This window comes from Apaloderma vittatum, unplaced genomic scaffold, assembly GCF_000703405.1.
Source record: "Apaloderma vittatum isolate BGI_N311 unplaced genomic scaffold, ASM70340v1 scaffold16611, whole genome shotgun sequence".
Classification (NCBI taxonomy): domain Eukaryota; kingdom Metazoa; phylum Chordata; class Aves; order Trogoniformes; family Trogonidae; genus Apaloderma; species Apaloderma vittatum.
In genome coordinates this window covers 61115-75858 of record NW_009697529.1, presented here as the reverse complement: position 1 = coordinate 75858, position 14744 = coordinate 61115, and the positions used below count along the sequence as shown (strand labels likewise).

Sequence of the window (14744 nt, the reverse complement as noted above, 5' to 3'; positions counted from 1 at the left end):
TCTACCTTACAAAAGCAGACAGACCCGACGACACAGCTCCCTTCCTTACAGACCAACAAATTCAGAGACCCACGGCATACACAAGGCAGATGTTCTTGGTGTAGCACACAAATATGCACGATGTTTCCATCAGGGCATATTCAGATGAGGTGATTGTCTGACTGGAAGACAGGATAGTGCTCACTAGAAATCATGCAGGTCTTGAACTACTCTCAGTGTTTACATGAGGAAATCACATTTTACTTTTGGCAGATGGCACTGGAATATGTCTATTTTACATACATGTTTTCTCTCTGTGGCCTTCAGAGATTTTGCAGCGTAGTAAAAGAGTTGGGTTCCACACAGTGCTACCCAGTATTTTGTCCAAGATGCTACCTAGAGAGAAAATAGAAGAAAAAAAAAAAGTGCAACAGATAAGCGAAACATTTCATAATATTGAGCTGTAAAATAGCAGGCATCATCCTGCAAGAACATGACAGCACTAACTGTCCAGCAAAGCCATCAGTCATGTTTCCAAAGCTGCTGCTTCTAGGCATTCATGTAGGCCTGCGAATGCATTAAAAATCTAGAAAGCCGAAAGAATATGTGCCTTTCCTCACTAATCTGAGAAAATCATTGCATTTCTTATTGAAACGCAACCCTTATTGAATACTTCATTGAGCTAGAGTACTGCCATTGTCATGAATATGCATTTTCATTTATAATTCATAATCAAGCATTTGCAATGCAAACGCTAAGGGTTATTATGTACTTATAAATTGTTAGGATTTGCCTAATATTTAGAAAGACAAAACACACTTCTCTCTTTTAAAGTTATTGGTAAGAAATTTTATGTAGCATACCACTTCTCTTCTACTCCATAGATTATAGCTTATAAACTGAATAAATCCACCAAACAGAAGAATGCAAATTCTAGCAGTGACCTTAAACCTTAAGCAGCAAGGCACAGGAGATCCCAGACACTTGAATTAGTTGCACGATGGCCATATTGTTGTTTTTATAATTGCACAACAGAAGAAGGTGAGAAAGTAATTAAAAAAAAAAAAAAATCTTACTGTAGGTTTTTTGCCTTCTTTCAGCAAAGTCTTCCTCCTGAGAACACCTTGAATAGTAACTGCTCCTGGATATAAATGAACAGCCAAATCTTCAGATTCTAAGGAGCTGAAAGGAGCACGTGAAGATTCATGTAAAAAAATACATCTTCCCAAAGTAGGTTTTCAATCATTACTGCAAGCTAATGCAAACCTCTGTATTTTAATTTAAAAATGTCAGGTTTTTATTTATTGGACTTCATTGTGGAAAAAGACTCTGGCTGTTACAAGGAATTGCCATTGTGGAATTTAAACTTGCAAGCAAAAGTGATCAGAAAAATTAATTAGCCAAGCAGGTAATCCTTAATTAAAAATAAAATAAAATAAAAAAAATCCACAACAACCCCCAAACCTCAAGACAACTGAAATACAAGAACAATTAATTTTAAAAAGGAAACATTTTAACTACATTCATAGAGTTGCTGCATGTGTTAAAACCTCTCCTTTAGCCTTTGCAAGAAAGATCATTTTCTGTGTTAGAAACACTAGAAACATTAGCACACCAAAGACAAAGCGTAGCTCAAACATGCACAATCTTTAAAATATCCAAAAGCAAGAATAGTGGGCAGGAGCAGGAATAGAGTAGAAACCCAAGCCACAGCTTTAAGGTGTTTTAATGCATCTGGTGCTCTACTAAACATCTACCCTTTGTAAGATTTAAGAGCAAGGGGCCAAAATAAATGCCAAGTAGAGCACTGTGAAAAGAAAACCTAGCTTTCTCAAAATCATGGAGCTGACTGGTTTACAAAACATTTTCAAATAAGAAAAAAAAAATTTACAGCAGGATTCATTTCAGTCAACATCCATAAGAGCATGTAACTCAATTGTCGAACCCAGCGGCTTTCTAGAAAAGCCAAGACAGGATCTGCTCTTTCATCCATCCAACATTCATGAATGTTCAAAGTGAACTGGAAACCTAGGAAACATTTTCATTGCAGCACCTACTGTGGATGATGATACGGAGACAGTTAGGGACATTGACAGATGTGAACACGACTTTAATTGGAGTGGGACAATGCTTGCTTCTTAACATCAAAGTTTCATAGGTAACGGCCATCTCTTTCCCCAACTACAATACCACACAGCTGGAGACAGAATTTGTAATTAAATTAATCTGAATCATCAGTTAAATTACTCTGTCAGCTTGCAAAGAACTTTATTATAAATTCGGAGCGATTTTAATGCATTATTTTAGGCACATTGCTGATTTCAGGGAAGAGGGGAAAAGAAATTCAGGACAGATCTATCAGCAAAGAAAATGTCTCGAATGCCATCTGTTGGCACAAGAAGCAGCTTTGCTGTCCACATGAGAACTACAGACACTGCTACACAGTGGAAGCAGTTAAAAAGCCACACCTCTGGTAAAACATCTTTAAGCCTTGATATCAAGATCCAATGGTTCAGATTTTAGATTTGCAGACCAGAACAAATAAAAGCCCTTACAGCGATACAGGTTAAATCACAGAAGAGGAAAGCTTTAAGTCTGAAAGAAAAAGGTCTCTACCTTTAAATTTTGATATGTTAGAAAGGTAGCATCAGAAAACACCCACTTAATTATCAAACCAACACCAAATCACCAACACCAGAGGGAAAGTCTGACACCTCTGGTGCAGTGGGGATGGTACCTGCTGGCCTTCATGTGGCCTCGATAGCCATTTCGTGACACTCTTGTCCCCGGACCGAGAGAATGGTACAATCTGTTCCTGTTGGATTCCATTATAAATTGTACGTATTACATACACTTTTATTCACACAAACAGCACGACTGCTAAAACAGCATAGTTTTTCTCTTTTTTTGTGTGTGAGCATATCACAAAGCCACTTCTTCCACACAAGAAAGAGAGGATAATTTCATTTAGAAACATACATGCAGAGGTAGATACCACGTTTAGTTGTTTGTTTGGGTATTTTTCATCAGATGTTCTCTTTGTCAGAACTCATAATACTGAAGTGCTTTACTGACGCTGAAGAACAATTCCTTTTGAAAGCAAAGTCTGCATTTAGATCCTAGAGATTAAATCAATGTAAAGGATCCATATTAAGCAAACTTGTCTTTAAATTCTGATACTACTACTGGAAAATGGCTTCAACTTCTATGAGTACGCGTGCACACACACACACACACACACACAAGCTGTTGGGCTGAAAGGAATCAAAAGCACTATTAAAATACATTTAACACTGTTCAAAATACTGTTTTATTAAGTAATATTGACATAAGCTAAGCAACATTTCAATCCTCCATTTCATATAAGCTTTAAACTTTACCTATAAGCTTTACGTTTCAGAGTTCTTAATCTCATTTATAGCATTATCCCTAGCGAGAATTTGTGTTCTAGACCTGCCTTTTGAACACTGCTCTGCTTCCTTGAACCTTGTTTTTTGCAATGAGATCCCTCAGTTGCCTAAATTCTATCTAAGTCAAGAGAAGCACGGGCAATTTGTCCTCACCTCCTATTTTGTATTCCTTTTTCTTGTTGCTTGTATTACAGTGAAAGATTGAAACCTGTCTCTAATTCCACAGAAGCTGGCCGTTAAGTACAAGCCTGTGAGAATTTCAGAGGAAAAATCTACTACGCACTGTAAATCTCACCATCTGGCATCTGTGAGAGGGGCTCTGCGTTAGCTGGAAAGCTGCTTAGATATGGACAGGGCAGTACTTCTCCAAATGGAATATCTAAGCAAGCAGCATTATGATGTTTCAGTCTGAACTCAGAACAGCACACAGCAGGCAAAGAAAGCAGGCTTAAAGAAGAGATACAGTTAAGGTCAGCAGCATTAAACAAGAATGGGTCTTTTTTGCTTGTTTTTGTCATTTTCATTTTTTAAACCAGCTCAAAAGATTCCCTTTGCTTCAAGAATTGTCAAAAAGATGCTAATTAATTATCATCTGCTAGTCTATCCCAGAGCTTGCCATCATTTGTTTTTCAACATAAAATTTTAGATTTTTTTTAAAAAATATATTCAAGATAAAGACAAATAAAACAAGTATTAAGATGAAGGAAAGAAAACCATAAAATGAGCTGTGTGTTTGTGTGTACATAGATTTTGCATGCAAATGAAATGCATCTTCTTCTTACCTTTAAGTTTGTTTTTTTTTTGCATAACAAGGAGGCTACCACTCCTGGATTCAAGCTATTTCAGGAAAATCTACTCAGAGACACTCAGGATGACAACCAGTACGACTGACGTGGCACTTAGTATACTGTCCTTAACAGGATATAACTGTCAGGACTTGGAATTGAAGTCCTTCAAATAATTTTCGTTAGCCTAAAGGGATGCTCCAACGCTGAAAGCTCTTTGTCAAGTTTCAAACCAAGTTTCTGTTGCACTTAAAACCAGTGACCCTAGTTCTCCCCCATGCATTTCCCAGTTACAAACAACAGTAGGGCCAGGAAAACCAGGAATATTTGTTACAATTCCTTCTGTTAGTTTGGGAGTATCTCATTTTTCCCTGTTCAAGACCTCCTACCCAAAGATCCTGTTCCTATATCACTGGGAAATACTAAATTCCCCACTCATGCTGCATAGGAAGTCATCATTAACAACACTGGATGTATCCCAATTTTGCCAGCAGCTGTTAATTCCAGACACCTAATGGTTCTGCCTCACTTAAAGTCTCTTTTGCTGAGAATGGAAACTAGAGGAGGTACCCTCTCCAGCTACTTAAATTTTGACATTCAAACATCAGTGTATTACCTACTGAATTCCAAAACATGCTTCATCATCTTATAAAACACAGAACAGACACAAGGTTGCTGCACATCTCTAGGAAGTTCCCACGTGATGTTTTGAATGGCTGTAACGGATCCAATCCCCCTCCCCAGAAGGAGGCAAGAGAACTCACCCTGAAAAACATGCAACTCCAAACGGAGTCCCGAAAGAGCTCTCACAGAAGGGAAGTAAGTACTGAAGGCAAGTGGAAATCGGAGAAGGAGAAATCTTCTGACGCAATTGTTTGAGATGGAGCAAACCTCTTCACTAGGGGCAGTCTGGGCCAGTCAATTCACATTAGAACGGGGATGAAAAAGCCTCTGCTTTGCCCTAGAAGTCCACACAACATTTCTGGAGAGTGTTACCACGAGCTTAAGCTTGAGGCTTACTAAAATTTGTAAGTTTATTACACTACCCTGGATAAAAGCACTCAGTTCACCAGTTCATCTAAGGCTTTTCCATATAACTTTCTGGCTTTGATAAATAACCTGAACTTGATTAATTCCATATGATAGCAGGGAAGGAAGAGCAAGAAAACCTTCTGAATGTTGCAGGCTGCATCACAGAGCACACGTGAGGCTTTATGACCCAATTTTCTTTCTATACTTATTTGGAATGTTCTTACTGGAATCATAAGGGCATCTCCTCATATATGCAAAGATTTCTTCCAAAAAGTAACACAGAAATTCAACTGCTTCAGTGAATTCAAGCAGAATTTAAGGGCTGTGGTAACAGTTCCAACTATAAAGTTCTTTGACAAAGGTTTCTGCAAAATGTCTTCAAAATATGGTTGAAAAAGTCATCCACGGCAACTCTGAAGCTGATGGATTACCTGAAACTGAGCTAGAGAAGCCAACTACAGCTGTAACTGTGCATCTTACTCAGCTGTGGGAAGATGACATTTCCACTTTTTACTATATTAAAACACAGCTCTTAGTCTTTTTCCACATTCTCAAATACAACCCGGGAGAGGATTGAAGGGGTCCACGTCACCTGAGCATTTGCAGGTATTGGACAAGGAGCAAGATGTTAACTCTGGACCACAAAAATCAGACATTAGCAAGGGGTGTTTTTGTGTCTTCCCATGTAACAATGAAGTGAAGAGCAGATGACAGACACAAAACAGGTGTTCTTGTCATTGATGTTGTCAAAGGGACCAAGAACGGATGAAAGACCTCAGGGAAAGTGAAAGTGAAAAACAGATAGGTCACATGAATAGCATACAGAGCATATACAAATATAGAAAACCAGCAAAAAAAAAATATTTGGCATTTAATGGTGCTCTGTTTGAGCTATTTAGAAGGAAGTGTGCAATGAACAAGCATTTGTCTGAACAATCAGACAAAAGCCCTGTTAACTACTAGTGAGCAGAAGACACTTCTCTGCTGCTTTAACAGGTCTGGTGAACTTACTACAATTTATTAATATTCTTACCTAAAGTAGATCTCTAGATCACTACAAGAAAGAATCATTTTCAGGACTGAGTGTGAGACTATAAGTAACAATGTCTGAATAGAGAAATGCAGGTTTTGAGAGGTAAGCTTTCCTACCTTTCAAATGCTGGCCAGGAAGTCTCTTCACTGAGTTCAGAACCATCACTGCTACCTTGAAAAAGATAAGAATGAATGATACTTTATTTCATCATCTACAATCCACGTATTTCAATTATGTCTGTTTCTCCTCAGAATATTTAAGATTAAATGTGTAAAAAAAATGCTTCGCTAAAATACTACAGTGAAAATACTTTCTGCTTTGCTTCAGGAATCTCACATAAATTGATGCAGAGACCTGAAGGAACAGGGTCTAGGTGCACATTAAAAAGTTATAGAAAATGAGCACCAGTAAATAGGTAAGGCATTTTCAAAATTTAAAGAACATACTACACACAAACTTGTCTGATTAACACAATCAGCATTTTAAAAGAAAGGTCACTTGTTTAAGTAATTCTTTTATGAAGTCACACATGGTCACGACACAGAGGTGCAAATCCACAGTAGTGCAAATCCACTGCTAAATCTTCAATAATATTAGAAGTCTTTGCTGATTTGAGAAGCCTTAAACAACTTTTTAAAGCCACCTCCTACTTATCAGACCACAACAGTCTTTTCCCATCTGTGCTTCACAAAGTAATCAAATGTTACTGTGCGTATTTTATTTTAAACACTGAAAGTAGACAAAAACCACAGAATCCAAATATTTGATGCATCCACTCATGGCAGACCCATGAAATAGCACACTAACTTTAGAATTACAGGAAATCCCATCAGTCTAAAAATTAATATGTGAATACACACACAAGGTAGTGTCAACTGAAGTGGTGTTAAAAGCTAATAGAATCATAGAATCTTAGACTGGCCTAGGCTGGAAGGGACTTTAGAGATCATTTAATCCAACCTCCCTGTCATGGGCAGGGACATCTCTCAACTAGATCAGTAAATATATATCAGCATAGAAATACTATTAACAAAACTCAGTAATTTCAATTATTAACTGTACTACAAACAACATTCGGGCTGTTCTCTTGCTTGCTCTTCACTTTTCAGATCAGACCAGCTTCACATGCCCGTTACCAGCCTCACCCTCCACTTCAAGCCAAGGCATGGTTTTGGCTCCAGATAATCCCAGCTACTCAGCTGGAGCCTAATTCAATGTCAGTCACAGGTAAAAATCCACTTTTAGGCACATCAACAGCTTGGGTGCTCTGCCTCTTGAATACCCATACGTTAAAGGAAGAATTGATTTGCAATGACTTTCAGTCATACTTCAAAAAATAAATAATTTTAAAAATTGTATCCGAATTAATGCACCTTTCTTAAGGATTCCCAAAGAGAAACACAGTCTTAAAATGGGATCGAATTCCCTGTAATTTTACACAGAACATCAGCAAGAAACAGTGGTGCCTTGAAGGATAAAGCTAATCTGCACAAAGCTAAGTCTGCATATCCACTGAGTAAACACAGAGTAAAGATGGAGGCAACAAAAATTCACACACAGCAGGGGTAATTCCACGAAACAGCCACGAAAACCTCAGCATGGATTGAAGTTGTCTCTGTGCAAAATTTAAGAGAAAATACACACCTTTATCTGGCAGCCAGTCTGACTTGGATGCTTCTTTTCCAAACATTAGTTCAACATGCTCCTATTGTGATTTCTTAGGGATTTTAGGTAATTTGGTCTCAGCCTATGCTGAACCTTTCCAGACTTGTACAATGGGCAAAGCTAAGAGATGTATAAAAGTGAAGTTCCGGTGGGGCTACTGGCTCCCAAGCTATGCAACAAGGTCTGCCAGAAGGGGAGTATAATACTCAACAGGTGACTAACTGTTTCTGAAAACTGTATTTAACATTTTAGTACTGACATTCTCGGATCATTGATCCTTAAGCATTCAGCTACTTAAGAGTAGTACTTAAAAGGTTACAGCAGCAAATAGCTTGTCTGTAAAAGAAAAGTTAGTTACTTAATAGTTCCTCTGCAGCTGGGAGGACAAGGTATCAAAGAGCCAACAGCTACTACAGCTGAGTCAGCATTCTCACTTCAAGTAGGAACAAATTTAATCTATTGGCAAACAGTCATTCTGGCACCACAAGGCAGGTGAGTAAAAAGCAGACCATAAAAATAAACAGAAGTTACGTTCAGCACAGTTTAGATCTGAAAACAATAGTCCCTTAATATTTTCAGCAAATTCTACAATCAAATTACAGTAAAAGGCTCCATGATTTATATCAACCGAACAGAACCACAGCTGCACTCTCTGTAAAGGCAGTATGCAAAAGTCTCTTTCAAATAAACAAGTGACCTGGTTTGGGGATGAGGAGACAGAATCAGATGTACTAGAACTCAGAGACAACTTTAAGCGAGTATGTTGGGTAAGACCTCCCAGTGGACTGCCTTTGGGGAAGACTGTAGTAGAGTATTTTATAGCAAGATCCTAAAGAACTATGGAATGACAATTAGGAAGGCAGGTTTCAAGCACAATGATTTCTCAAGAAAGGGAATCCAGAATCCTGGACTGTTGTGAAGTTATTAAGGACACTTTTAATTTTATTTATTTTCTCATTACTGAATAGATTTAGCTTTAAATTACCAAGTACAGCTTTAATAGGATTAGAGCTGTACTTGATCAAGGCCCACATGATGTAAACCCACATAATCAGAATTCCCTAACAATACTGTATTATGGAAGAGTTTTTCATATTTAAAGTAGGCCAATATATTAAAATTTTATCTGAAATGACGCTTTGATGGCAACTATGTTAGCTTTACTAAGAAAGTTATATTTCAAACCCTGTATAGAAGCAAACTCTACAGAAAGATTTAAAAGCTAGTGCTGCTTTCTAAACATGCAAAACAATCTGGAGCAAAATAGCTGAAATGCCATCTGTCAAAGTGATAATCCTTGTGACAGTATCGGCACAGTTACAGAAGTAAACAAGTTTGGAGCATTCATGAACAAAAAGTTCTATTAAAAATTTTAAAATGCCAATTACACTTTTAAAAGCAACGTTTAGTTCAAAACAATGTTGGCTGATATTATAGCTACTGATTTTACATTTATATTGACGCCCATAGAGGTTCTAAATAATAGTAACAAAACCCTGGAAAAAGTTGAATTTTAGCATTTGACTAACCTTTTACCATCTATATAGAAAGTCTCTAACCCAATTTTTTAGATTCCAAAAAGAATCTAGGAGATTTTTTGCAGAACAGAAGTTCTGATATGAAAAATAAAACCCTTTTTGAAAAGCAAAAGAATATATTTTACATTTCTCCTTCTGAAACAAAACAGAGGTGAAAGAAACCACTTTTAACTTAATAGAAGTTAGATGTCTCGCCAAATTTTGTTTAAACATTAAGTGTACTATTTGACTGTCACCTCAACTGGAAATATTTCATTCATTCAGTACTTTAAAAATATATCACCTTCTTAAATTCTTCTCAAGTATGTACTCAGTATTTGAGCTTTTCCAACTACCTCAAGCAGGTCTTCAGGTTAAACGTAATAACAAATCCTAGACTGTATAAGTCTTTTCTATTTAGTACTGTTCTACACAAGTTATGGCTTTATGTAACAAGCCACTGGACACAAACCACTATCTTCGTAGTTTTCTCTAATGCTAATAAAAAAAGTATTCTTGAACAGGATTAAAAACCCACCAAAGTTGTGTTTATCTTGACTACATAACATGAAGAATTTTTCCTACCTTAGGAATAACAGCAATCAACAAAATGTGGGTTTTGCTAACTGTGCTGATGGTTACTGGAGAAGTTTTAGGATTGTTTACACAGAGCTCTAGTACTGCAGCCCAGGACGGGAATTTTCTGCTCACATTTGTAGACGTGCATATCCATACGTCTGTGCTACAGCCACACGAGCAGCGTGAGGCCAGGCTTCCAGTTCTGTGATAGGGAAGGCCTGCCTGCACCTTTGCACACCCATTGCCGCCCGGTCACAGCATCCACTCATTGCTGGAAGCCTGAGGATGTTGTGCATTTCACACAGGCTTCCTTTATCCAGAAGTTAGTCCCCAAAGTTAAACAGGTGTTAATATAAACAAACCAACCCCGAAGAGTTTAAAAAATATTCAAGTTAAAAATTCTTTCCGCTTCTCAAATCTGCAACTGACACTCTCTTAGCTCTAGTTACATGGTGTTTGCAGAGCTCGAGTTGCTGGTGACTGACCTGTGAGAGCTTGAAATTCTAACGTGAAAACACAAAAAGTTGGTGAAGAGTCCTGAACATCAACTGCTGTAGCACAATAAAGCCCAGCTGGCATCACAGAGATAGACTCCATGCCCTAAAAAGTTCTGTTCTGTCTTCTTGAGTCTATGACAGTGAAAATCCTCATATATATATTTTTTTTGTATATATATATATAAACACATATAACTAGTTCATTACAATGTAATTACTGCACAGTAAAGTTTAAACAGCTCAACTTTGACTTGCTAGTTAACGAAGAAAGAATGGTGTGAAGACTGGTAAATGCCTCAAGTGATATGAGAACAGACACAAAAACTTTTAATACCATTACTGATAATAAATTTCACTGTGAAAAACTAAGAAAAGCCAATAACCAAATGGATAAAGATGGGGCAGAAACAGGGGTCTTGTACAACTGCATTTATCCCAAAATACCTAGAGCATATGCCTTGGACCAAACACTATCAATAAGGGTTCGGGAAGAAACTGTACATGCCTCTCCTCATCTCAAATCCAGGTACCAACATACGCGTTTTTATCCTGAAGTACTAGACAGTTTTTATAGTTACCCTATCATGAATAAAATAGTAGCTCACAGTAGCAAAACTACAGCTCCATATCACTGTAGTTAGGAAAAATAAGTGATAAAAAGGAAACAGTTTGAGAAAGAAAACACTCCAAAGTTGGGAAATAATTTGCATCCTACGCAAACACAATCCCTAAACGTATTTGCTTTGAATTTCTGAATACCTAAAACCACATTCTCAATTTCAGCTGAGTATTTCTGTGTTCCCACCTCAACATCTATTCTGAAATGGTATACATGTGAGACTGCACTCTTAAAAAACAAAACAAAAAATAGCTCCTAAGTAAAATTACTTTGTATCCTCCACATTAGGTTCTGTAAGAGGAGTCACACAGAAGCAACACGTGAAAAAATAAACAGAAGCACATAGACACAATATATGAAAAAATAAATACACTGTCCCTATACTTGTACAAAATTATTTGGACAACTAACCTTTGTAAAAAAATTCAATAATACAGAAATTCAGTAATGCAGCTGAGCCGAATCATAAGAAATTATCAAAATCTAAAACTTCTGTGAACATGAATCAAACAAGCTGAACATTGCTGCAAAGACACTCAAGAGCACACTTAAGAAAGAAAAGAGTACTTAAACAGGGTCACAAAATCCGGGAGCATTAAAACACCGTTCTATTCTTAAGAAAAATATCTTGTGAATAAAAGGAAGTTTCATGCCATTTCTGGGTAGAACCACAGTAAAAGCATCTTAATTTATCCTACTTTTAGGTGAGGAGGTGATAGTAGGCAAATACATGGCTGGTAAGAGTGGGCAGGTGGCAAATACAGCTGGTAAGAGTGTGCAGGTGGTTCCTTCAACCCAGCCAAGAGCAATGCTCAGACCTCAGGGAAAGACAAGCTCACTCCTTGGAAAGAGTATATACAGTGACCTCATCAAATGGAGGGACTGCGGAACAAAGAACTACCTTGTAGCTTTAAGACTTGCTGACAGCAAGCAGTGTGGGTTCTTGAGGAACTGTCAGTGCAAAGTAAAAGCACCTGTCCTGATTTACTAAGAGCAGGTATTCCGGACTGTCTGCACAAACCAAATTTTCAACCAGTATTCACCTTGCTGTATTTTCATGTGTGACCTGTCGAAAGTCTCTCTGCAGTCAACAGAAATCAAGTGGGGTTTATGGACACAAGCCATGTAACTTCTTTTTAGCCACCCACCTAAGAATGAGATGAATCATATCCTTGAGGATCTTAATTCTCTATGTGTTTATGAAGAGCTCCAAACGATTAGCTCAAACACAGCTGTCTAAATCACAAGCATCAAAAACTTCAAAGAGACTACTTCCTCTTGTTACATTCCTGAATTTGAGAGAACATTTCCCATCTGATACTGTACATATGACTGGTCAAGTGTTTCTTCCTTCCAACTAGGATAGCCCCGGCACTGCTGGCACAACACTTCTCACTTCTGCTCAGGCAACAAGCACCTACGTTATAAAGTAAAATGGCAACAGAAGCAGACATATGTCTCCCTTACTCTAAAGTAATACACAACTGACTGCTGAACAGTTTCATAGTTCTAGGAACAAGAACTGTCTTGACACAAGCACAGGAAATTAATATTGTGGGAGCTTTTTTATCTTTTTTTTTTTTTTTTCCCAAGTCCTAGCTTATTGCAGAATGAGTTGAATGTACACCATCAGCCTCCAGATTCTGAAATTAAAAAAAGAATTATAGAATGGCCTAGGCTGAAAGGGACCTTAGAGATCCAACCTCCCTGTCATGGGCAAGGACGCCTCTAAACCAGATCAGGCAACACATGAGGACCGATAAAGATCTCTGACCAGGGCTGTCATGTTACAGATAGGTCGATTTTCAGGAAATCCCATATCTGGGTCACTTTCTGCATTGTTGCTGCTGCTTCAGGAATCATTCATAGCAAAGAAAAATATCCACTTAATTTAACTTTCCCATCTGAAAGATTACACCGATGTAAAAATCTTGGTATGCTACGCACCATTCCCAGAAAGGATCATCAGTCTTTCCCAGCACAACACAATCTCAGTCGTCCGTCATCACTTGAATGTGTTGGTTTAGTTTAGAGGTACACGCGCTGCTGGATTAACTGCTCAGTTTTAGTATGCTTATATGAAGAACAGGATTTTATCCAGCCATGAATCTCAAACCTAGTGATGCTCTGATCTCTATCACAGATCGAAAACCTCTGATTGCAGGGATAACTAAAGAAATCCAAATGGAAAAGTTCTGATGCTTCTGAAGTAGTTGGTGTGCTCACCAGTGGAAAAAAGACACAATGCTCTGGATCTTCCTAACGTGCCTATAAATTGCTTTATTGAACTCTAAATGGACTACAGAAATTTGTTAATAGCAAAGGCAACTCAGACATGGGGCCTGATTAAAAAAAATGCAGGAACTCACCTGCTGTAACAATCTACATAAAGCATTGCAATGGTACAATGCTTCATGCAAACATTCTGTAGACATTGTTACATTGCTGCTTTTTTGATACTTCATGCAGAGGCAGCTTTCTATCAGATTTTCCAATATGAAAGGATTGGAAAAGTCTGAAGACCTCTGAGACCTCAAAGCACTGGAGTGATTTAATGTAGTGTTACAGTTGTCTTTAAGGCCACATTCAAGTTGCTGGCGTATCAGAAACACTGTTCATGTTTTGAACAGGGATCATTTATCCCAGAAGTTAAGTCCTGTGTAAGCTTGTATCTAAGAAAACATAGCCCTGTTTCTAGGATAACAGGTTTAAATCCACATCTATAGGCAAGGTAAGGAATAACACTCTTTTCAGTACACATTCAGAAGTTTTCTTGACCATCTTTTGAAGTTGTGCTGTAGAATACTGTAAAACCTCCTCTCTGTTGCAGTGACTGTACTACTTCCAAGTACTGAGTAAACAAACTACTTCAAACATGATGGAGGAACTTTGCAGCTTCAATCAACTTCCTTAATTGAAGCAGCAGTACAGAATGCCAGACAACTTCCATTTCCAAAAATTCTTCAGTAATAGGTACAGAACTTACTCTCCTCCTCCACACGTATTTCTAGAACTTCTGCTGACCTTTTGTGTCACTGAAATTGTCCTAACTAAGAAGCAGCAAAAATAACAATGATACTAGACTGTCAAAACAGTGATAAAACTAAAGTACTGAAGCTTGGAGAGAGGCTGGAGGTGGAACAGAACGGGTGAGGGCAAGTACTAACCACAAATGCTAATCTTACACAAAATGCATAAGGGTTGCTGTTTTACAAGTGATTTATAAAAACACGTAAGGGTGACTATATCTAATCGATAAGATTGTGCCTGAGCTAAGCAAGAGAATAGAGTCAAAAAATTCAGCGATGAGACCAAGTAGGAAAACCCTGTATCCTCGAAAATGCCTGGATGGTGATTGGTTCTTAACTGTCCCTCACAAAAACCTCCTTATCAGCTCTGGCAAACCTTCTCTGCCAGGCTCTAATGGAGGCCAATAAATAATTTAGCCTGGAAAAAAGGGATCAACCACAGAGATGTTTCTTAGATAGTTACATAAAAAGTATTAGTAACAAACTTCACTGAAAGAAAGGCAATGCTGCATTTCAACAAAGATGACCAAAGTTTGGTTCTCCTGTGCTGTGCAATCCCTGAGAACGCGAGCTGTGTGTACGCTGATGAGAAGCGTCAT

General features: G+C 37.9%; 1 protein-coding gene across 1 annotated transcript in view; it reads right to left on the bottom strand.

Annotated features, from left to right (window-relative positions):
* Positions 1-282: 282 nt before the first annotated feature.
* The window catches only part of RALGPS2 (Ral GEF with PH domain and SH3 binding motif 2), a gene marked incomplete at its 3' end in the record, with an annotated part of 74143 nt that continues 59681 nt past the window's right edge, over positions 283-14744 (bottom strand). Inside the window, exons 12-15 of the mRNA XM_009877682.1 lie at positions 6356-6410; positions 2717-2794; positions 1056-1161; positions 283-375 (exon numbers count right to left, since the gene is read on the bottom strand). Of these exons, the coding sequence (XP_009875984.1) occupies positions 283-375; positions 1056-1161; positions 2717-2794; positions 6356-6410 (332 nt within the window). The remainder of the gene's footprint in view (positions 376-1055; positions 1162-2716; positions 2795-6355; positions 6411-14744) is intronic.